Genomic DNA, 23956 nt, shown 5'->3' with positions numbered 1-23956 from the left:
GGTCCAGAGCCCTGATTAGAACATGGGCTCTCTTGGGAGGCAGAAGGACTTGGGTCGAGCAAGGGGACCTGGGTGACTTCAGGTTCTTCTTTGGTTCAAGCACACCCCAGCCGAGCCAGGGAAGTTGCACTCTTTGGCCGTTCACTCAGGAAGGTAGTAGAAACAAATGGAGACGCAGATGTTGCTTGGGAAGCAGATGTCAATGCACAGGTAGATGAGCCGCTGCTTTGGAGGATCTGTGAGGAGCAGAAGTGTGTGTGGAGGTGGATTTGGGGTGGCAACAGGGTCCTTTGGATAAGCATATAGATTTTAGAATATTGGCAGGGATAAGCTGCATTGGGGGTTGCTCATCTGCAGGATCTAGAGGAAAAACCTGTATTGGATCACTTCATGTTTTGATTTTAAAAGCCCCTAGATCCCAAGGTTACTGCTATAGACATCTAGTGCTCCAGCGTGCAAAACCTCCTTGGCTAACTCTTCATCCTTCAGAGGGAGAGGTATCCCATTCAACTAAATAACGTTGACTCCTGTGAGATTCACACGGCCGATTCAGAATGCAGGAAGTGGTTCTGGACTGGATTCTACCCATTTCTTCCACCCACTGACATCTGCAGTGTTCTCACAATATAAGGTGGTTTGTGCCTTGGGCTTTTTTTTCTGTGCCTTCGAGTCCCTGCGGTTTTCTCGGCAACGTTTTCTGGAGTGGTTGGCCCTGGCCGCCTCCTTCCTAGGGCTGAGAGAGAGGGACTGGCCCAAGGTCCCCCAGCCGGCTTCGTACCCAAGGCAGGGCCAGGACTCCTGGTTTCCTGATCTCTAGCCTGGTGCCTTAACCACTAGGCCAAGCAGGCTCTCCTGCACCTTGTTTTCCTTAGATCAGTTAAATAAACTTGGCAGCATCCCAACCTTTTGCCTTTGCCCCAACTGCACCGCCTGCGCCAGTGATGGAGGCCGGGAGAGGGAATGAGGAGAGATGAAACCCACCCTCGCTGCTCTCAGCAGCTCCAAACAAATGCCAGCAGCAGCGCTGCTGATTGGGAATGTGGGAGTTCCGGTTTGGACTCAAGAGGGCCTTCGCTCGCAGCCCAGGGGAGCAAAGACCACCTGGGGGTTTTGGCATGGCTGGACCCATCGACTTACCATCTTTCTTCTTAACCCAGCGGATAGGAGCCTCCTCACACAGAGCCCTGGCAGCCTCTCCTGCTTCCGCTGGCCGCACCAGGCTCCCTGGCACAACCCCCAGGAACTCTCGGTAGTATTGGGTACTATCACTGGGTAGCACTGGCGGACCCTCCTGGCGAAGAAAGGAAGGAAAGACGGGTGAGGGGCCCAGACTGCCCACTCAGCCCCTTGCAGCCCTCAGGCACTCCACCCAGGCCGCTTGCGCCATCTGTCTGAGCCCTCCACCTGTCTGGGGTCCTTGAAGAAGCCTGCCCTGCACCCTTTCCATGCCCCTTCCCCTGGAGAAGAAGTGAATAAGGGCCAAAGCAGCCCTGGGAGGGCTGCCCAGGCAGAAGTAGATCTTAGAGACGTCGTTGCTGTTCCTCTAACCCCCTGGCTGGGGCTGCGTGGGTTGCATGAGCAACTGCCCCGCGTTCCCTGTCCTCCCTACTTCTGGAGGCGTCTTAGCCGTGTTGGTGAGGAACGCCATTCCTGAATGGGCAGAGCAGAAACTTGAGCCCACCCAGCTTTCTTCTGGCATTTGCAGCAAACAGGGCCCTCTGTCTTCCCGAAATCAGACCTCTGCCCTTAACATGACTGGTGAGCTGTTAGCAAATCGTTCCGACTTCTGCAGCAGCAGCCCTTCTGACAAAGCAGCTTTGTTCGCTCACCTGAACCGAACTGCCTGAAGCGGTGAGTTTGCCAGCCCCCAGGATTTTGACTGTTGTTCTTCCATCGCTGGTTTAGGGGATAATTAATCATATCCCGGCTCAGGAATGGCTGAGGGCAGGGCGGGAGCCACCCGACATCAACAATGGGGTGGGCGTGGGGTTGGGATTGTCACACAGTTTTTGGTTGCAGAGGGGGCTTTAAAGGTGGGTTAAGCCCACTGGCAGTCCAAGGCCGAGACTTTGGCTTCTGCTTGGAAAAGTGGCAAGAAATTGCGCTTCTGCTATTTGGATGTTTGCTGACCTCTGGAGGCCCTGCAGAAAGTTTTGCGTGGAGGCAGAGGTGTGTCTCCCCACCAGAAGGCCAGTAAAGCTGCGAATGGGGGTCGTATGCTGAAGTGCACAATTGCACGATGAGGGCCAAGCGGGTGTGAGTCTCTTGGATCGTAAGTCTCTTAGGTTTCATCCTTGGGGCCTCTAGCCAAGCCTGTCTTGAGGCTCGGCTGGCCCGAGATGCCGGGCAACCAGTGCCAGCCTGAGAGCTATAGGGAACAATGGCTGCTTCCAATGGTCTCTGTGGATTTCAATCACCTCTTGAAAAATTTGCTTTAAACAGAGGTGATGACAAGCACTTGAGAGTGTTAAGCGTGCCTCACAAGATCAGGGAAGAGAATGATGGAAGTGAAGCCACCAGCTAGTCAGGTTTCCAACAGTAGGTTGCTAAATAAGTCCTGATGGGCCTCCTGTCTTGTTCCTAGGAACAAGGCTCTGATATTCAGAGATATACTGCTCCTATGCATGGAGGGCCATTTTGCTTTGATGGTTATTGGGAAATCTCTTTCCATCAGCATACTGTGGCTACGTTAACCTGATTCAATGGTTTGTTTTTGCACACTGCCTAGAATTGGTTCAGCAGTTGAGGCGAGTCATAACTGATCTACGGAGTGATGAATTAACTTTTGGAGAGGAAAACTGATTTGGTTCCCTTATGCCCTTCAGCTATACCAGCCTTCCTCTATTTGCTGCCCCACAGATGCTAGCTGGAAATTTGGAGAGTATCTCCCCTGTTCCCAAAGCTGCCTGGCAGGAAAGGCTGCCTTGTACCAAGAGAGCAGTCCCCACCCCAGAGATTGAGAGAGAGAGGCTGGATTCTTCCCAGGCTCTTGCAGGCACTCACCTTGTGCTCTGACAGGTTGAAGGATGCCTGGGCAGCGCTGTGATCCCTGGCGTCCATCCTCTTCAGGTAACAGTTGCTCTGCCCTGGCAGCTTATAGCAGACGTAACCCTGCGCAGAGGACCCAGGCAAAGCAGGAGATCCATTAAAGTCACCCAGTTGGATTACCCCAACATCAGTCTAACCTCGGTGGCTCCCTTTCCTGTCATGCCAAAGGCCCACCTGTGCCTGCTGTGGTTTGCTTGCCCCAGGAGAGAAACAGCGAGAATGAGACCTTACAGGCAGCCTGAGTGGAAGCCAGACGACTCCGCATCTCCGCCCTTCAGACGAGCTGAAGGAAGAAGAGCGGGAAAAGGCTTTCGGGATTCCCCCAGGTTCTGGGTGGGTCAGGGTATGTCTGCCAGAGCAGAGTCCTAACCCTGGATCACCCAGCGCTCGCTCCTCCCGCGGGGTGGGGGTCCGATGAGCAGTAAGACCTGTTGTTTGCCTTCTGAGCAGGGGGCTAGCAGCAGCCCCGGGTCATCAAGGGGCAGTTGACTGCTGCCCTGCTGACCTAAAGCTGGCTGCCAGCACAGAATCGAACCCGTGTGCATGGTGTTTCTGGCAGAATGGAGCATCACCCTTCACGTCTCATCATCCATTCCTAAAAATGGCTGCAGCACTGAAGACCCAGCTGTTCACAGACCTTGCCTCTTCCGCCTTCCCCACATCCCTGTGCGGTAGACACAATCATTTCCCTCTCATGCCAGCTGCACAAACGTGGCTTGGCCAGGGCAGCCCCATGGTTGCGTAGCAGAAGTGTCTTTTCTGGCAAATCATCGCCTGCACCCTCTTCCCACCTCCAAAAGCGTGCTTTACACACATTCTCCCCTTCAATTAGGAAAGGCAACCCGGAGGGTCCGTGTGCTCACATTCTTGCAGTCAAACAGGACGGCTGTTGTTCGGTTACTGGAAGACGTGACATAATAGACGATGGTGTTCTTGGCCTTGCTGACAACCACCGACTGGTTCATCGAGGATCCCGGGCGACTCTGGACATTCAGTCGGATTACCTGCAAAAGAGGCTACAAGGACACCCACCTCAGCAGGTTGCATCTTGCTAGCCACTAGTGCCAGCCTCGCTTCTTTGGACATCGCCTGTCCCTGCCCCTTCCCAGGTCCTTTTGTGACAATGTGGCACATCTGTCTTTAGCCTGGTTTGCCTGCTTGGTTCTCCCCAAGGAATCTGAACCTGGCCCAAGGTGACCACTGAGCCTTAGGGACAGAAGCCAACTTGCTTCAGTTGGTTGTGCTTGACCCTTAGTAAATATTAATGTCATTTTTTTGGTGCCGTTGAGTCAGTGTTGCCTCCTTCCTAGGGCTGAAAGAGAAGGACCAGCCTGTGGTCATCCAGCTGGCTTTGCACCTAAGGTGGGACCAGAACTCACTAGCTTGGTGGAACAATGGAACATTGTTCTCTTTACTTCCTTAAAGGAAGCAAAGAGTCTGACGGAAATAAAGCCAATCCAGGAATCTATGACTTTGAGATGCTTTCTTAATTATCCTGGATTTATATTGTTTTTATAGCTGATCAGTACTTCCACCAGAGTTTCAATCATCCATTGCTCAAATTTTTAAAAAGTGGTGCAATTTTTTCATTTGAGTCAATGTGGAAATAGCTCACTGATTTTGATTGTATTGAGAAATTGTGTCCAGGACTTCTGTTGCTCACCAGCTTCTTCTAAAATTATTCTCTCTGCACTGCAATAGACTTTTCTTCCTTGTTTCATTTTTGTAAAGCCAATGGAGTTGCTTGATCCATGGAGGGTTTTTTTTTTTTTTGGAGCCAAGATTGAAGGCACTGATTGTGCAAAGATGGATTCTTCTAAGGAGGCTGCCCACGTTCCTCCCACTCCCGTGTTTTTGATTCAAATTGCACTTAATTTATATGGCCATCTAACCCCCTCCAGTGACTCTGGGCAGTAAATGAAACAAAAGCAACAATAGTCCAAAAGAATTAAAAACAAGTACAACAGTCAATATACAATGACCCAAATAAACCTCTTCCATCGTACTGATTGGTAACAGACAGACAACAAGCAGCTAACCATGAAACTCTCTGGACCCAACCCTTGAGGGAAACACCAGGTTGTATGACTTTAAGGGAGGCCAAAAGGGTTGGGACCCTCCAAATCTCCGGGTAGGGCAGGCACCACTGCCGAGAAGGCATGTCTCCTGGTCCCACAGGATGTCACTGCTTAGTAGAAGGGACCTGGAACATTCACCGGGTTGGGTCTAGTGGGTCAGGGACGTGGTCAGGGACAACCAGAGGCAGGCAGGCAGATAACCTCTATAAATGACAACCAGCATCTTGAATTGCACCCAGAAGCTCACTAGGAGCCAGCATAGTAGTATGTGAATATATCACAATACATCCAAAACAATTCTGGACCAGTTGCAGCTTCCAAATGTTCTTCAAGGACAACCCCAAAATGAGAGGTGACTAATGAGAGGTGGCTAAGGTGAGTGACTGTGAGTAGAGCCTCCCAATCCAGAAAAGGGGGCAACTGCTGCACAAGATGAACTTGTGCAACAGCCTCCTGTTCACAACTGCCACTTGCTCCTACAGCAAGAGCTGTGAGTCCAAGAGGACTCCCAAATTGTGCATTAACTCTGTTTGGGGGAATACAGCCCCTTTCAGGGTTAAAGATGAGAAGTCTCCAGATCTGGGAGACCTCAAAACCCACAGCCACTTTGTCTTGTTAGAAAAACCAGGCGTCTGATAGCCCCTTTTCCCAACACATTTTATTAAAGGGCAGAAGCCCTGTGAGACGTAGCTCATTTCATCAGACGTAGAGACTGATTTAAACCCTGATCAGTCAAGCCACTTTGTGTGTCTGATGATGTGAGCTGCACCTTATGAGAGCTTATACCTTTTAATAAAATGGGTTAGTCAGAAAAGGGGCTACCAGACTCTTCCTGATGTTTTGCCCCTGTAGATGAACACAGCTTTCCTCCTATCAGTCTTGTCAAGGTTCAGCTAAAGCCTGTTCTTCCCCATTCAGGCCCCCACAGCCTCCAGACACTGGAAAGAACCTGACGGCATCACTTGGTTGACCCACAGCAGGGATGCAGAATTGGTATCATCAACACACTGATTATTCCTCACCCCATATTAGCAGATGACCTCACCCAGCAGCTTCATGTAGGTGTTAAATAGGGGCAGGGAGAGAGTAGAGCCCAAAAGCACCCTGAAGAGTGGGGGTCTAAGAGCTAGACCTCTCCCCCTCAACACACTCCAACTGGAACTGGCCTATGGACCTTGACCATAACACTGTCAAATCAATCTTTATTACGGTCATAGACCAGCATAAGGAGGGTGGGCTACATTCAATTCAAAAGCAGCAGAGCCTAAAAAAAAGAATCATGAAAAGCTAGAAGATATATTAAAATAGAAAGTATATTTAAAAAACCAAAGTCTAAAAGACTCTAAAATGAGGGTAGGAGCATTAGATGGGGGGGGTGGTGGAATATAATGGTCAGTATGTGGGAGACTATCTCTATCAAACTGCGGAGCACTCTAGCATGGTGAACTAGATGCTCATTAAGACTAGCTTATGGCACAGGTCATCATCCAACAAATTTTAATTGCTGCTGCGCAGAACTTGGTAACCTTATATGTTGTAGCAGGGTTGGTGTCTGAAAGCAGCAGGGAGGTGTAGAATTGTCCTGTGCCCTGGGGATTTATGCAGGGATGGTGAGATGAGGCTAGTACGAACGTCACTGCAATACAGGCCCTGGAGAAGCACATGCTCTGTGGTTTCCATGTGCCCAGAGTCACAGGGCATTGTCTCTCCGGGTAAGGGATCTTCCTGAATTGGCCTTCGAGGACAGCTGAGGGGTGCCAGGGTAAAGGCCGTCCGGTGTTTAGGTACTTCGAGTTTCGTTAAATATGCCATAGGGGAGGCAGAGTACCTGTTGGATTCACTGGCAAGACCATAACACTTCTTCCCACTTCCATTCCCAATCCCCTAAGCCGATCCAGAAGCCATCAAAAGCCATTGAGAAATCAAGGTGGCCAGGATAGAGGTGCTACTTCCATCCATGTCCCATTAAATTTAATTGAGTGCAATCAATGCCATATCAGTGCTATAAACAGATCTGAACCTGAGTGAAAAAGATGCAGATAATCCGTTTCTTTCAGGGGCCTCTGGAGCTTAAGCCAACCACCCTTCTCAACAACACTCCGTAGAACAAGAAGGTTGGAGACCAGATGAAAATTGTCCAGTTCTGTGGTGTCCAGCAATGGCTCCTTAAGTCACTTTTTTTCAGAGCAGGTGGAACCATCCCCTCCTTCAAGGAAGCATTAACCACCACATGGACCCAACCACAAGTCATAACCAGGAAGCCTTGACCAACCAGGAGCATCATCGATTTAAAACACAGATGACTGAACTCACAGCTGCAAGCCTTGTCTGCTTCATCAGGGCCAACAGGCTCAAACTCCTCCCAGATAACCACACTAGATCAGGCCTCAGGTATCTCCATAGGATCTGCACAGAGTCCAACTCTGAGTGAATCTGAGCAACTTTATCCAGATGCCAGGAATAGTCCTCACAGGAGTCCTGCAAATATTTCCCTGGTCCCTCCTTACTCAGAAGGAACCAAGTCATATTAAACAGAACTACTGATCAACTCTTTCCAGATGTGATATGGGCAGAAAAATAGCTAATTTTTCCCACCCTTATCACCACAAGGCTCTTACCATGCTCAACTGGGGTCAATATTTGCTTTACTGCAACAGTGCTCTAGACATCTCTTCTGCTGTCTCATTCACTTCCTCTGGAAGCTCTCCAACATCCAGCCCCACAGGCACAGTTTGATCAGACAGTTGTCGCCCTCTCATTCCAAGCGGCGACCGAGGCATCAGCCAACTGCGGGCCAGGAACAACCCAAGTTCCTCCTGAAACCCAGTAGAGTCCATCAGGTGCCCAAATGGGTCCCACCTCCCTGCAGGAGGGTGCAGCCAAGAGAACCCCAAGGCCAACAGGAAGTGCTCTGCCTGTGATCAGGGACTGATGGCACCTGAGATAAATGCCAGACCTGGCACGTGACCCCCACAGATGGCAGCCACGGACAACTCAGCCGCCTCTGAGCCTGACCCAAGGAAGGATGGTTGAAGTCTGCCAGTACCCTCAGCCTGGGGAACTCCGCTGCAAACCCAGCCGTGGGCTCAGGCAGCTCGGGGGAGGCTGCCATGCAGGGGGAGGCTGGTACACCCACCACAATCCCCTCAGCCCAACACCACAAACAGTCTCACAATCAGCCATCTGCAGAGCAGCGGCCCTGGAAAGCCCTGAGGGGTCTCGAGTAACAATAGCTGTGCCCCTTGCCTCTGCCAGGAGTCGCAGCTGGTGCCACCCATGAACCCCGGCTAGGCAGATCCCTGAGAGGAGATTCCCCGCAACCCGTACCCAGGCAGGGTTCGGTAATGCATGCAAGATTGCCCCTCTCATCCACGATGAGGAAAGCTTTGTTCCAGTGACCATGCATTCGTGGCAACAGAGAGAAATCAGGGGCATGGGAGCATCAATGATCAGGCACCGGGCAGAGCACAGGGGGCTGGAAAGTGGCATCGCTGCTAAACTCTGGGGTTGCCTTCCCCACAAGCAGCATGCCCCGTCTCCTAACACATCTCCCTCCCACCACTGTAATGTCGTTGCCTGCCCAGTTCTCCCCAATCACCCCAGCTTCCCCCCGACTGAGCCCTGTTTTTCCCAAGCCAAAAGCCCAATCATACCACCCTCCACCAGCCAGTTGGCTCTGTCCTCCGGGATGCTCCTGCCACACTTTGGTACCTCCTAGCCTAGATCGCCAGCTGGCCCCCCTTCCCTCCTCACCCAAGAACATACCACTCTCATGTGCCCTTTCTCACCCAGGCAGCTGGGGGACTTAAAAACAGCACTTCTCTGTTGTTTGACAAGGAATAAGAATCCCTGTTCAGAATCAGTTCCTGAGCATTTCATGGTGGTTCAGTTTGGTTCTTTCTCTTTTGTAGGACTGCTCAGTCTTTCCAATTGGATTCTAAAAAGGTGCTCTGGACCATGGGGACCATAGAATTTCAGACAGATTGCCTGCAAATCTTTAAAGCAGTTGTTTCTTCTCTTGGGATCAGGTAGCTGGAAAAAGAGGCAGCTGCTTTCATGACTTGCAGACCCATGTGACATTCACGTAGACACTCCTGCATGGTCCAAAGCACTTTTGGGAGCAGAATCTGATGCATTCCACTGCCCCCCCCCCCGTTGTTGTCTTTCTTCTGCACACAAATACATGCCTCCCCCTTCCCCCCCAGTTTTTACAATAAGACCTCATAAATTTCAGTGGAAATAAGACATTAAATGTCATAGATTTTAATCGCATTAGATGATCAAAGCTGATTAAGAGCAGTTTGGCAGAGCAACCCACTATCAAGAGAGGTCATGAGCTCTCCTGTGTGGGAGGGGGGCTGCCCTTGGTCTGGGACATCTGAATTTGGATTCCTGCCCTGAGCAGAGGGTTGGACTGGATGGCCTCAAAGGCCCCTTCCAACTCTAGGATCCTATCATCTTTTCCTAGGGATGTAGATGTATCTCTAGTATTATCAGTACAATCTGGTAGAAAAAATAGGTTTGATATGATTTAGGAATGTGGAAAATTATCAGTGGGAGATAATGGAAGAAGAACGTTTTTCTTCTTCTTTTCCTCCCAGCTAGGTTTTTAAACAACAGAAACAATCTTATCCATTCTCCATTATTCAAACTGAATATGGTGAGCTCAGTCTTTGTAGGGTTGCAGCCTTATCTTGTTCAGATGGCTGGAAAGTTTTCAGCTACCCCTGCAAAAAATTGAGAAGGGTAGATCACCACCTTCCGGCGTAAGGCAACGTCTTACCTTGGGCGAAGCCCGGGTGAAGCTGACAGCTGCTGCCACAGTCAGGCAGAGGACTCCACAGGTCAAGGTAATAGAGAGGATGGCCCCGAATATCCGGGAGGGGCTTTGGGATTCTGCTGGAGGGGCCCTTTCCTAAATGGAGAAAAGGGAAACCCGTTCCTCAAAAGCACCTGGATTCCACTGTCGGCTTCATCGATAACCATCATGTGAAGCAGCGTTCTTTTGGGAGGGGGGCAAAGCTGATTAAGTACTGCAGATGTTGTGCATGTAGTTATGAGCGATGTGAAAAGCTTGTGTTGTCAGAATTATGTAACATAATTTAAGGTAATCTTTAGTTCCACTGCTTAATGAGTGAGTTTCCAAAAGCTATGGATATTTCCAAAAATTACAGAAATTTGTCCCAGCTGTTTTGGCCATAGCATATAGCTAATCTATAAAGTGTACGCTCTTCTTCCCGTATCCCTAGAAAGCGAAGCATCTGACTGGCTTATTTTGGTCATCATATATATATATGTATATATATACATACATACATACACATACACACACACACACACACAAAGGATGTGTAATACTTACAACAAAGACGAAACTTAATTACCTGGGTGATCTTTTCCAAAAAAGGATTAATATGGGGCTTGCCTTTCAGAATAGGGCCCTCATCCTATGGTATCTATACACAAAGCCCTACCTTCAGCTTCTCCAACTGGGTCCCTTCCAGATGTGATGGACCAGCCAGACCAAGACATCTGGTTGCGGAAGACCAGAGTAGATTAATTCCTTACGGGACTTTGTGTCAGATGCCTCCAAGATGGTTCTCTACGTGGGGAAAGGAGATTTGAGCAGGTTCCTGAGTTCTCAACCAGGAGTCCTACTGAATGGTGCTGGACACAGGAGTGATGGAGGAGCCATCGCTTAAGGAGCATCCCTCCCCTCCCCCAGAGCAACATGTAGCCAGCCCCTCTATAGAGCCCATGGCTTCCAGCAGGTCCAAACCATTTTGGTGCGTAAAAGCACCCAGCCCCGTTAAGACGGGACTCCTGTGCGCTGACAGGGAGTCAGGGCCATAGCCCTCCCTGGGGCAAGCGTGGTGGGGCGGGAAGGCTACTTACTGGAGACAGGGCGGGGTGGGCCACAGCCTGCTCCTCCATTCTTGATGCCACCCTTGCTTGCTCCTCTCCCTCTCCTCTGACTGAGTCGAGGCTCTGCATCTCCAGAGCTCCCAGCTAGAAACTCAAGAATGTGCCCACAAGGGCCAGGTGAACGGTGCCCTTGGATTCTCAGCCTGGGCAGAGGCATGTGGAGGTGAAACCAGACTACCTAATGGGTGGGAGGGAGGGGGGGCTGCAGAGAGATGCTGGCCGGGCCCCAGTGATGCTTTCCCTGCCCTGCCCAGAGAGACAGCCAAGCCATTCATGGGAGCACAATCGAGGGCTTTGTGTCAAGGACCTTGCGTGCTGGCAGATGTTCCAGGCCTCCGCAGTCCTTTCTTGTAGGAAGGGAACCTGAATGGGGAAGAGCAGCTGTCTGCCTCCCCAGGCCCAGATAGCAAAGGTTGGGGGGAGTGAACACTCTGCTTGCCCACAGCTCCAGAGCCTTCTCTGCATCTACAGTTTCATCTGCAACTGCACCTGGAGAGACGCTCTTTGCTCCCAACATCTTTACTCGCTTGCTTTTCAATGCATAAGAAAAGGATGTGCATGGTTCTGGAATGTCAGGGACAAGGACCCATCATATAATTATTTAAAAGTAAATAGTTTTCTCCCAGAACTTTTTTTTTTTTTTTTTGGTAGGGCCCATTTGTATGAGGTGCTAAGCTTATTCGTTTAATGATTTGTTTCAAATGGCTTGCATGTGGGATGAAGCTGCCCCATTTGATTAGCTTATGGTTTAGTGTATTGTGAAAACCCAGATATTGGGTTAATTCATTAATTCAAGTTGAGAAAGTTGTGTGAACGCAGTCAATATGTCACAAAAACATGTTTCCCCATATCTCTTCCTGTTTTCCCCCTTCTTTTACCTCCTTCAAGATTGCAAGACTCTTGGGGGAAAGGCTGTACATTGACTGATTTGGGGAACAGAAAACAGCTGAGTCTTTGAGCAAATTTCTTTTGCAAATGTACAAAGGCTCCTTGATTCCTGGTATGTCCATGCCACAAAATGTAGCTGTCTTGGCAGTAATATGGAAGTGGCTTGCCTTGTTCCAAGCTGATTTTGAATTCCCAATCTAGCTCAAAGCTTTGCCGTCTGCGCTGACTCTACTAAGGTTTTTCAAATTGGCCATAGGTCAGCTCCAGCTGCTTCTGGACTGGACTTGAAAACAGGGTGATGCAAACCCAAAGCTCGCCATGTCCCCATCGTGGAGAAAGCTATCCATTCGGACTCCTGCGTGCACACCAAGTGGACCCTGAGCAGGACCTGTTCCACTCTCCATGTTCCTTGGTGATCTGCTAGAGGACCTGAGAGATTCTAGTGCAAGCTTGTCGCAAGATCTGGGCCACACGGGCTTGTCATCATTTTCCACCCTCCCGAGGAACACCTGCCGTCTTCTGTTACCAAGCGATTATACCTGGCAAAAGATCACACCAGCTTTCCTCCTTCTTCTTGAGACCCCCTGATAAAAAGAGGTGGGGCGGAGAGGAGGAATGCTTTTGTACCAAGCCTGCTCATTCTCCACCTTCAGACAAGCACATTTTTGCACATCACAGCTCAAGGTTAAAACAGTTCCCTCAGGCCAATAACCCTCCAGTTTTGCTCTGTTGTGGTTGAAAAGCTGAGCTGAACAGTCTCTCTAGTTATGAGCAAATCAGGACATCAAGCTGATGATATCTAACGAAGCAGTACAATAGTGTTTCTCAGCCTTGGCAACTTGAAGATGTGTGGACTTCAACTCCCAGAATTCCCCAGCCAGCATAGGGAATCCCTTTAGAAAAACAGCTCTGCCACTGAATAGTGGGGAAATCACTTCATAGTGGAGAGCTACAGATTTCTTGGGGAAGTTAATCCCCCCCCCCCTTTATTTGTTGAGCTTGACCACCTCTGCAACATCTATGGGCATTCTGGTCCTCCCCAAGACCCTTGAGATATTATGCTCATCACACCAACGCATAGAGTTGGAGAACCTGACCTCACCCCTCCATTCTGTTTAGCTCCATTCGTCACGTCACTCTTTGTTTTCGCCTGATGTCACATGCAAACTAAGCAGAACAAACAAGGAAGTAACAGAGTCCGTTGGAGATTAAAAGGGGAGGACCTGTGGAAAATGTACAGTTGTTCTGCTACTGTTCATGTTTCCAGCACATTTAAATTTACAATTTATAATATGATAATGGATATATTACCATTGAAACAGGCAATTTCTAAGTTAAAAATAATTTTTCTTCTGGTATCCAGCATAGATATAGTGTAAAGCCTTATAGATTTGTTTTATAATTATTCCACGTAATCCAGATCATGAAAGAAGCTTGAACTGTTGCTACACATGGACACTGGACGTGGCCTCCCTTTTGTTCATTAAAAAAAGCCAAATAACGTCAATTAAAAACACTCTAAAATTTTGCAATTCAAAAAGCCCTTGTGAAAGCTGGAACACTCCAGCTTGAGGCCTGAACACAGCAGTTTCTTATGCATGAATCCTAATTGATATAGGTGCATGGGTGTACATGCACGTGTGCTTGCACGCATGTACCCACAGAACCATGTGAGACAATACATGGACAGAGGGACAGGCGACCGCTGCCACCTTCAGCTGCCTGCCTGCTAATTCCTCAGGCCAGAAGGTGGTGCAAATATGGGTAAAAACCAGAGGATTTCAGGGAGAGGAAGGTGAACACAGGTTAAACTCTGGCTTACTACACTGCTGGTCTTGCTTTATTCAGATGCAGATTCAAGCTGTGGCCCTAAACCCTGCGGCAATAAACACACCGATATGACAAATTGCTGCGAAAAGTCATGTCTTTGTCATTAAAGCTTGTCTTCTACAAAATTAGACATCTATATTGGAAAGCATGCGCAAATTATTTTAGAAAGGTGAAATGAAGCCATACACACCTGTCTACAGCGTATTATGCTTCACAGGATAGAATGAAATGTATCACATATTCGCTCAGAGAGAAAAAGTAGTAAATGAAACCTTATGGAGACTGGCTAGTTTTTAAGATGCCAGGCTTTTATTTTACACATTTGGGGTGAATTATCACTGTATGATTCAAGATGTTGTAGGGGAAGTTGGAAAGGATTAACTAAGAAACCCAATTTACATATATTTTCCAAAAAGTAATATTGCAGATTCAGCCAAAAGCAATCAGCCGCTTGGAATCTTCAGCTGGGGCTAAAATAACCAGGTGGTAACAAGGGAAATGAAAACGTTAATCACCGGCGTTACCAATAAATGTTTGAGAACTGATAATATTAAGAACTGGGAAGCAAGGTTCTTTGGAAAATGGTTATGTCAAAATAATAATTTAGTTATAATTCTTTTATTCAGATTAAAGATTCTTCTGTGCAGGAAAAATATGATCTAATTTATCCAGTCCTCATTTAAGTGTTTTAATATGCATGAGAATTACCCCAATCAGTAAGCTAAATCTTATCAAACTAACTATAATTGTTAAATGGAATCCTTGTTAAGTAATTGTAATTGTAATGTAACCAGTCAAATGAAAGTGGTAAATTGCCAGGCACGCCATCATCCCAGTTGAGAAGGATGGCTCCTGAGATAACCTCAAGTGTCCTACCAGCTCCAGTTCAACTTGGTTCTAACCAGGTGCCGGTGTCCCAACCAGTATTCCAAAATTATTTCCCAGTTCTTATCTAGTTATGGAACTGTGAAATGCTCTTGCTCCATTGATGCATTCTGACCTACAAGCATTTCCCTCAACACATACTCAAATTAATAATGTTTTGACTCAGCCTCCAGCATTCGAGACCCTGGAGGAAAAATTCAACCCAGCTCTTTTCTACTAGGGAAACGGGATGTCAGAACCTCGCAATCGCAGTTCCTGACACGGGAGCCCCAATTTCACTAGAAAAAGAGTGTACTTTTGTAGCTGTGGACCAGCCTGGTCCTTTTGTACGTGCATCTGTCTCTGGCCAGAAAGTTCCTTTGCTGATAGACACCAGTACAATCTTTTCTGTTTTACAGACTTCTTTTCCTAATTTCCCTGCTTCAGATAAATCTATTTGGGCTGTGGAAGTGGGGGAACAACTTCCTTCTCAGTTCCTTTTGGAACCAGATGGAGTACAACTGGGATCCATGACTACTGAGCATGCCTTTTTACTCAGCGGTCATACTCCAGTGAATATTTCGGAAGGGGCCTATTGTATAAATTGGATGTTAACATTTATTGGAGTTCAGATGGAGTTCATTTGGAAGTGCCAGAAGAAACCTGGCTGATGGAGTGGAAGATAGAAGATCTCTTTGATCTAGACTTCTCTTTATGGGTGTGGGTCTCTTGCAAGCAGTACTGTAACTCCAGTAAAATACAGGTCCTCTCCTCAGAGAAAATGCCTTCTGTTTCACAAAACCACATTTCTCCTGAGGCTGAGGAGTGGGTAGCACCTCTAATAATCTCCTACTTCACCCAGGACATATTGATTCCTACATTGTCACCTGCAAACATTTTCCCTGCTCCTATGCCTGGAAGGATGGACAAAGAAGGAAGGCTCCTTATATTGTTTTGTTCAGGATTTGAGAGCCAAGAACTGCTATGCAATTCCTCTTCATCCTGTTGTTCCAAATCCTAATGTAGTTTTGCTTCTACCCCACTGAAGCTACTCGTTTAACTTGGTTCTGTTTTTAGTGTACCCTTACATCCAAGTTCTCAATGCCTGTTTGCCATCCCCTACTGGGGAAGCTGCTATACACAGACACGCTCACCACATGGATTTGGGGATTCTCCCACATTGTTCAGAACTGCATTAAAGGAAACCCTCCTGAAGGGGTAACATTGATACAAGACACTGATGATCTTTTGGTGGTGGCCTCCTATGAAGAATTATGCTGGGAAGCCTCATTAGGATTACTTACCCCTCTGGTGTCTGCAGGACACAAAGCATCTCAAGGAAAATTACCGTTTTGCCTCCCCAAAGTGTTACATTTGGGACACCTCATTTCCTCAAGGGAATTTAAGTTAAAATTAAGTCATATAACTTTCTTGCCTTACCCTCTACCCTTCTCAAGAGCCTTAAGAAGTTTCCCAAAGATGCTAAATACTGCCCTTGGTCACCCCTAAACATTCTGCTTTGAGCAAACCTCTTCTTGCTCTGGATCCTTTGAAACGGGATGCCGATGCGGACCCGGCTTTACTTCTTGCAAGCGCTGCTTTCTGCTGCCCTTGCTTTGGGAAGAGATGAGTTTAAGAAGCCATTTTTGTTCTAATGTTATGAAAGCTTGTGTGTTGCTAATGGAGTAACGATACCGCCAAATGGCCCATAGCCTAAACCTATTGCCTATGATTCGGTGGGACTAGATCCAGTGGCCAAGGGGTCTTCCACTCTATTCGTGGGCTATTGCAGCTGCTGCTTTATTAACTGATAAATCACAAGGTACAGTGATGGGATTTTCTTACAGTGGCTGTGCCTCATGCTGTCTATGGCTTATTGGGAAATACACACACAGTATTTCTTTCCAGGAAGTCTGCTCACCACAAAGTTATTCTGATGGCCACTAACAATATTGTTTCAATTTGTTGTCTATCCTTGACTCCTGTTTTTCTTCTGCCTGATTCTACAGAAGGTACTCCACATGAATCACCACAAGACTGCATTTCTCTTTGTTTTGAACTTCTGTCTTGAGATCCAGACCCATTTGATACCCCTTTGGATAATCTGGATTTGATTCTTTTTTTCTGATGGCCTTGTCTCCAAGGTAAAATTGGAAAATTGTGTGCCAGATATTCTTTTGTTCTTCTCATGTGGTTTTGGAATCTTTCTCCTTGCCAGAGGTATGTTCTGCTCCAGCAGCTGAACTTGTTGGACGCATCAGAGTCTGTGACTTGGCATTTGGCTAAGTTCTTACTATTTTTACTGACTCAAAATACACTCATGGAGTTTGTAATTCATTTGATGTTCTTCAGAGGGAGAGAAAGTTCCTAACTTCATCTGGAACTTCCATCTCCCACGCTTCTTTCATTCATACTGTTCACTATTGCAAGCTGTTATTGCCTTCCAAGGATACTATCGTGTGGTGCAAAGAACATCAACATCTGTCGGAGGTTGCTAGAAGAAACAGACATGCTGACATGCTGGCCCATATTGCTGCACTCAGAGGCCCGCTGTTTACCATAATTTTGGCTGCGATTCAACAAATCACGGACTTGACTCAAAGCTTACTTTCTTTGGGTGATTTAAAACAATTACAGGAAGGGGGCTGGCGAAGATAAATTAAAACAATAAACAAAGTTGAGGCCTTGATAAAACTCACAATCATCCATCAGCCACTCTATGCCACCTCCATGAACATCCTCACCCCAGTGCCTGGGGGAAAAGCCAGGTCTTCATCGCTTTTCTGAAGGCCAACAGGGTCAGGGCCGTCTGTATCTCTGGGAGGAGGCTGCTCCATAAAGCAGGCACCATAATAGAGAAGGCACACTTTCCAGGCCCCACCAGGTTAGAGTTACACTGGGGGGAGCTGGAGCATGCCCACCCTGGCCAGATCTAGTAGGACAGGCAGAAACCATTGGGGATAGGCGGTCCCACAAGTAACCTGGCCCATGCCCTGTAAGGCTTTAAAGATGACAACCAGCACCTTGAATTGCACCTGGAAGCCTCCTGGGAGCCAGCGCAGTTCACGTGACAGTGGCGTTACATGGGCGCATTGTCTGTGCTGCTGCGCTCTAGACCAGCTGCGGCTTCCGGATGCTCTTCAAGGGCAGCCCCATGCAATTGTCCAGTTGGGAGGTGACTGAGGCATGAGCGACCGTGAGCAGTGCCCCCTGATTTGGGAAAAGATGCAACTGGTGCATAAGATGTATTTATACAAAGGCCCTCCTCGCCATGGTCCTTCCAAACATCTTTGAACTCAGAAAGAGGTTGCAACCTTGAATTGGTACACTAAAGGATGCCAACGGACAGACAGTAACTGATTCAAAGATAAAACAAAGGTAGACGTATACAGAAATACTGTGCAGTTTTAAGGCTGACTAGGCTGTGTGTTGCAGAATTTTAAAAGGCTCTATGTGACATATCAGCAGAACTAGAATTAGTTTTTAATACTACCTTCCATTTGATTGAAACTTAAGATGGAATCAGTTCTTTGTCAAAGGTAGTTCTGCAGGATTGTGGAGACTTAGAATCAGTAACATCAGGCTAACAGCAAGGGAGCTTGTGTTTTATTGCAAAATTTTTATGTAGACAAAGGTGGGAAAGGCGAGCAAAATGTCTAGGCTTCAAAAAGCGATGTAATTTTTTCTTTTGTGCAGCTTTTGATACAACCAAAAATAGTTGTTTTGGAGTTTCTCTTAGTTGACATCCCCATTTGCAAACCTAAGGGTATCAGCAATTTAAAAAAAAAAAAAAATCCTTTCATCCCCTTTAATTTTGCTGGATTTCTTTGCAGGAAATATCTGACAAGGTTGCTTTATTTTAAGTGTAAACCAAGTATTTTTCAGGAGGGGGTTTTTTGGTCTACAATCAATCGAGGCAACAAGAAATAGAATTACTTCAATTTTAAATTTATATGGACCTTTAAAGTAATATTTTAAACTCCAGAGATGGGATATTTGTAGGGGAAATTTGGAATGCATTAACTATAGTCCCCAGTTTACATTTATTTTCCAATAAGCAATATTGCAAATTTAGCCCAAATTTAGCCCAAAGTAATCAGGCACCTGGAATTCTCAGGTGTGACTAAAAAATGACACATTCACAAGATAAGTGAAAATGCAGGGAATGCAAGCTAGCCACTGCGGTTAACCATAAGTGCTTGAGAATTATTAGCATCAAGATTCCTTTGATATTATGTTGAAATAATAGTTTAGTTATAATTCTGAGACTCTTTTGTTTAAAGACTCTATTATGTGTAAAGTAAGATTTCATTTATCCACTCATTTAATATTTCAGTATGTATGAGCATTACTTATTTATTTAATTCAATTTGCATGGCCACTCATCTGAACAAGCGACCCTGGGCTGTGAATGATCTTAAAATAAATTTTTTAAAAATCCCATCAAATACAAAAATTAACAGCCAGCCTCTGAGGAAGACATCACAATCAACAGTCACTAACACAGCCAGGAGATGGGACCGCTCACACACTTGGGGCCCCAGGCCAGGCGCAGAACCAGTCTTTAGGGCCTTACAAAAGGTCAGCAGGGTTGGGGCCATCCTAATCTCTGAAGGGAGAATGCTCCATAGAAGGGCATTATGGTAGAAAAGGCCTCCAGGGCCCCGCCAATTGGCATTAACCTAATCAATGTTAATCTTACAAATCACATTGATTGCATTGTTGTTAATTAACTGTAACTGTGATGTAACTAATCAAATGGAAGTGATAATATGCATGTCTTTGTAACCCCACCCCTCTTCCAGGTCTTTGCTTCAGGATCTCTCCTTCCCCAACCTGTCAATAAATAAAATTACACATCAGTGTACTTGTGCCTTGGTCTCTGGTTTAAAATACTCTTAAAAAAAAAGTTTCCTTCAGTGTAAACTTAGAAGATCACACACACAAAAAAGAAGCAAGAGTTATGTTTAATGTGACTCAAAGACAGGACTGAAGTTATGTAACAGTTTTACAGTGTCGGCTTGGTATTTTTACAGTGCAGCTTTGTAAGAAATGCAGATGCCATGAAAACAGACGACAGGTTCCACTTTGTGGCAAGCATGCTTGAGCAACAGCCCTGAAGATCTAAGCATTTAATATAGATTTGACACGTTCCTGAACCTCTCTGGAACTGCATAAGCACGAATCCCCCAAAAAGAGATCCATTCTTTTTAAGTTGATTCAAACAGAAACAGTTTACATAATCAAAAGTGGAGAACAATCTTTAGACTTACAAATGAGAAGCTGATAAACCTAAAAGAAAAAAAAAAAGAAAATCTACCTTTTAGCACTTCAAAAGAGATGGAGAGATTAACGTAAGTTTAATCACAGTGTCTTCCATTATAGACAACGCAATTATTGCTGTATGAAAATGTGAGAAATTTCAAGCCCCCTCAATAATGAAAATGCTGCCCACGCATGATAACTCTTTGAAATATATTTGAAACAAAAAAGAAATCTCTCTCCCTGGTTCCCAAAAGATTTTTTAAAACATCTTTATGTCTACATACTTAATTTTTAAAGATGACAGACAATCTGGCAACTAATTCTGCAAGAAGAAAACTACCTGAGCACCTGAAAAGTGCAATCATGTTTACTGCAGATCGGCAGGGCAAAATGGTTTGCACACCTGTTCTCAGTCACTGCCAAGGAAGATCTGCGAAGGATTTTTCTTGTGCCCTACCATCAACCCACAGGATTTCAACAGGAAGCACTAAATACGTTGATGTAGTTGCTTCATCAACACTGACCCCAAAATGGCTTCAGAAAAAAAACCCTGCACATATTTATGACACAGAAATCTCACTGAAGAACAAAATGCTAGTAAATTCACTGTTGCCATGAAGAATTCCCACCATCAGTGACTGACAAATGAGCTGAGTGGTCTATCCTGACATTACTCAAGGAATTCAAGCACGATTCAGTCCGATCCAACTTCTGATCAATGGTCTTTTGTTGCATGCTTCTTGACCAATAAAATCAATTTTCAATACATAATTCACTTTTAAAATAGGCATCAGAACCAGAAGTTCTTTGTGTAGCATCCTAGAGGAACACACGAAGCATGATGGTATAATTCTTGTTTTGCATATAGAGCAGTGCAAATGCGAGTGGGTAGGAGCAAGAACATTACTAATGGGTACACAATGATTTCCACTCCCCTGAAATCGCATCTGAACCAGGCTCTCTAAGACCTCCGTAATCATAAAAAACAATCTTAAAATCAAGTCTGAGATACAAGAGCAGCTGCCCTTAAACTGCTCAATTCCCTGAATTTCTAAAGATTGCATTACAAAACACCATAGTGCAAGGTTTAAACAGAAGCCTGCTCAGTCCCCTTCAACTCAGCTGAGCAAGACTCTACCCTGATACCTGAACACCAGACATTTTAAGACACAGCTGATGCTTTATAGCATCTGAAAGCTGACAGACACATACACTTCCCCTCTCTTTCAAAGTGCATTTTTAAGAGGAATTTGTAAACAGAGAACTCAATTTGAAAGTTACGCACAAAAATCACCTTACTTTTGCAAGCAGCAATTGTGTGCACCATGGTTAACTGAGGAAATACTACCAGCCTGAAGAGACTGAGGGTGGGATGGGGTGAAGAAATACCTTTTAGTAGCTGGAACATTTCCTTTTCTTAATCTGTGAGAGCAGGGAGCAGGTCGGCTATGCTATCAACATAGTAATCGGGGACTAGACTTTTGCGCTCAGGACAGTCACTGTTTAGGTGGCTTTTAACCTCATCCAGCGTAGTGACCCCAGTGAGAGTGAGGAGGGTCGTCAGGCCACAGTTGTTGCCCATGAGGATGTCTGTGTCCAGGCGGTCACCAACCATGATTGTATGAGCAGGGTTAATCTTAAACTCACTGGCCACACACTCAAACATGAAGCGGCTGGGCTTGCCAACAATGAATGCTTCGCGCTCTGCAGCGGTCTCCACTGCTTTGACAAGGCAGCCAGTCCCTAAAGGAAGAAAAAAATAAATAAATAAAGCAACCAGGAGGCAAAGAGGTGGGTCAGATACAACAGTGAGGAACTAGCGCAAGCCTGGAACGTGCCTTAAGACTTGGCTTTCCGTCTCTTAATGGAAGAAAAACCCAGCTATATGGTTCCAACTGGGGATGTCCTACACCTTCGGTCTGAAGTTGAGACAACCCACTCTGAATCAACTTGTCGGTATCACCTTCGCTCAAGCTTTTGCTCTGCTGGATTGCATGGCCACCGCGCAATCCCAGAAAAGGTGCCGCTTCTTTATGGAGGCACCAGCAGAAGTGGTAGGGTCGCACCCATGCCTGCTCTGAAGGACCGTGTCAGCTTCAGACCCAAAGCCAGCACATCCCAGATTCCAGGGAGTGATGAGCAGCACCGGAAGGAAATGCATATATAAAATGGGACCCAATTATCAGTCCAAACATCAACTGAACAACGTAAAGCCACGAAGCGATGCACAAACAGGCTTCAGGACTATGGGATTTATCGTAACATAAGCGTCTGTGGACAGAAGACCACTTCTGTCATGTAATGAGTATTATTCTGGGGGAAAAAAAAGAGCATGTATACATGAAATGGAAAATGAAGTTTGTTTTGAACCCGAAATAAACACATTGCATTTGGCAAGTTCTGGGCGGACTGTGGTCTAGCAGAACCTAGGACATTTTGTTTGTTCTGAGTTTCTGCTAAAACAAAACCTAAGCGGTCTTATGGGGCGAGTAGGTGAAGACCTCACCACTCTCCCCTCCTGCTCTGAACGACCTATGTGCCAGCCCATCAACCAATCTCACAGCACCTTTCTTTCCCTGCTTCCCCTTAGCTGTTGCCAATGTTTCGAGCACAGCATATCGAACTTTCCCATGTGCCCGCCACTCTCCCATCTTCCCAGCCATGCATGGAATACTTTACACCTACCTAATGGTGGAACTGGGGCAAGACAGGATGTTAAATGTGCCACCTACCAGATCAAAAGACCTTTCTAAATTGTATTTAATTACTTATATTTGAGCATCAGTGCCAGAACCTCGTCCATATTGGATGGAAAAGCAGGATATGAATCAATTAAAGGAATGATGATTACTCTACACATGGCCTTCATCCAGGGCCCGAGAACGGGGCCTCCGCCAGCACAATTCCGAGAAAGCAGCTCTATTCCCCAGGGCAATTAATGCAAGACTCTTATTTCTCCGTATGGATTGTTATGCCTTTCCCTGCTGCCGCCGGGATGAAACTGAAAGAGGTTCAGGAGCGAGTCACCCGCTCGACCCTGAGACTTCGAGAGTCAGCCGAGGCGGGCCCAGGGCGCCACCCGCCGAGGACGAGCCCTCCGCCGCTCCCTCCGCTCCGGCGGCCAGCGCCGGGCAGCGCTTCCGGCGCGCGCGGGCCAGGGGCGCCGTAGCGCGCCGGGCCGGGCCCCGCTGGGGGGGGCGGACGGGCGGACGAGCGAGCGGGAGCTGCTGGGCGGCCGCCGCCGGCCCACCGCGGCACGTACCGGGCACGGCGCTGCCGCCCTCGAGCGGGAGGCGGTTGTCGCGGTTGGTGCCCACCAGGAGGCAGCCGCGGCCGTCGCGGTCGCCGCGCAGCAGGTAGCGCAGCGCCAGGCAGAGCTTGCCGTAGCTGAAGTGCTCGTCGAAGCCCACCACCACGGCGCGCACGGCGGGGTCGAGCGCGGCGCGCGCGCCGAAGTGGGCGGAGCCGGGCTCCGGGGCGGGGCCGACGCCCAGGTGGGCCACGCCCAGCGCCTCCAGCTCCGCGCTCAGCGCCGGCCCGCCCAGCACGTAGGCGGCGCCGCCGGGCGGGAGCGCGCGGCTCAGGTGGCGCGCGGCGCAGTAGGCGGAGCCGAAGACCTGGCCCGGCTGCGCGGGCGGGAAGCCCAGCCGCCGCAGCTTCTCCGTGTAGGCCTGGCGCGTCCGCGAGGAGTTGTTGGTCACGTAGCAGAGCCGCTTCGCGCCGCGCGCCTCCAGCCGGTGGAGCGCCTCCGCCGCGCCGGGCAGCGCCGCCTCGCCCCGCCACAGCACGCCGTCGCAGTCGAAGAGCACCGCCTCGGCCTCGGCCAGCACCTGCCGCGCCAGCGCCGCGTCCAGCCGCCGGCACTCCTTCGCCGCCATCGCGGGAGGGCGGATGGACGGACGGGCACCGCGCCTCGGCGCCTCACGGGCTCGGCCCGCGCTGATTGGCGGGGAGGCGGGGCGGCCCGCCCCCGCCTGGCCGCGATTGGCGCAGCCCCGCCTCCAGCTCGTTTGCGCCGAAGGCTTCGCAGGCGCCTCCGGAAACCGGATCCAGCGCCG

The 23956-nt window shown here is 47.9% G+C and overlaps 2 protein-coding genes across 5 annotated transcripts; both read right to left on the bottom strand.

Moving 5' to 3' along the window:
- Positions 1–103: 103 nt before the first annotated feature.
- BRICD5 (BRICHOS domain containing 5) lies at positions 104–10013 on the bottom strand. Its single transcript, XM_025171854.2, has 5 exons — positions 9910–10013; positions 3912–4064; positions 3004–3111; positions 1138–1291; positions 104–236 (listed from the first exon to the last, which is right to left on the bottom strand). Exons 2-5 carry the CDS (start codon positions 4011–4013, stop codon positions 142–144), a joined length of 459 nt encoding a protein of 152 aa, XP_025027622.1. The 5' UTR covers positions 4014–4064; positions 9910–10013; the 3' UTR covers positions 104–141.
- PGP (phosphoglycolate phosphatase) lies at positions 9894–23872 on the bottom strand. 4 transcript variants are annotated; one of them, XM_088152334.1, is made up of 3 exons: positions 23161–23872; positions 21288–21641; positions 9894–10041 (listed from the first exon to the last, which is right to left on the bottom strand). In XM_088152334.1, exons 1-2 carry the CDS (start codon positions 23774–23776, stop codon positions 21316–21318), a joined length of 942 nt encoding a protein of 313 aa, XP_088008460.1. In that variant the 5' UTR covers positions 23777–23872; the 3' UTR covers positions 9894–10041; positions 21288–21315. The 4 variants fall into 4 exon arrangements, with proteins under 4 accessions (XP_088008460.1, XP_088008448.1, XP_088008453.1 ...); XM_088152322.1 differs by lacking the exon at positions 9894–10041 and adding an exon at positions 19582–20717; XM_088152327.1 differs by lacking the exon at positions 9894–10041 and adding an exon at positions 19582–19925.
- Positions 23873–23956: the final 84 nt, after the last annotated feature.

Source organism: Python bivittatus, unplaced genomic scaffold (genome assembly GCF_059951505.1).
Source record: "Python bivittatus isolate LINGU-HERP-01145 unplaced genomic scaffold, Pbiv_v1 ctg000030_np1212, whole genome shotgun sequence".
In the NCBI taxonomy this organism is placed as follows: domain Eukaryota; kingdom Metazoa; phylum Chordata; class Lepidosauria; order Squamata; family Pythonidae; genus Python; species Python bivittatus.
The sequence above is the reverse complement of the archived record's forward strand: the minus strand, read 5'-3'. Positions and strand labels throughout refer to the sequence as shown.

Bases quoted from the DNA above. Each gene is read 5' to 3' on its own strand.
- BRICD5 (XM_025171854.2), bottom strand. From the start codon at position 4,013: ATGAACCAGTCGGTGGTTGTCAGCAAGGCCAAGAACACCATCGTCTAT. The intron at 3,112-3,911 runs GTGAGCACACGG...TCCTCTGCGCAG, and splicing joins TCCTGTTTGACTGCAAGAAT to GGTTACGTCTGCTATAAGCT. The intron at 237-1,137 runs GTAAGTCGATGG...TGCTCCTCACAG, and splicing joins CTGGGTTAAGAAGAAAGATG to ATCCTCCAAAGCAGCGGCTC.
- PGP (XM_088152334.1), bottom strand. From the start codon at position 23,776: ATGGCGGCGAAGGAGTGCCGGCGGCTGGACGCGGCGCTGGCGCGGCAG. The intron at 21,642-23,160 runs GTACGTGCCGCG...TTCTTCCTTTAG, and splicing joins GGGCGGCAGCGCCGTGCCCG to GGACTGGCTGCCTTGTCAAA.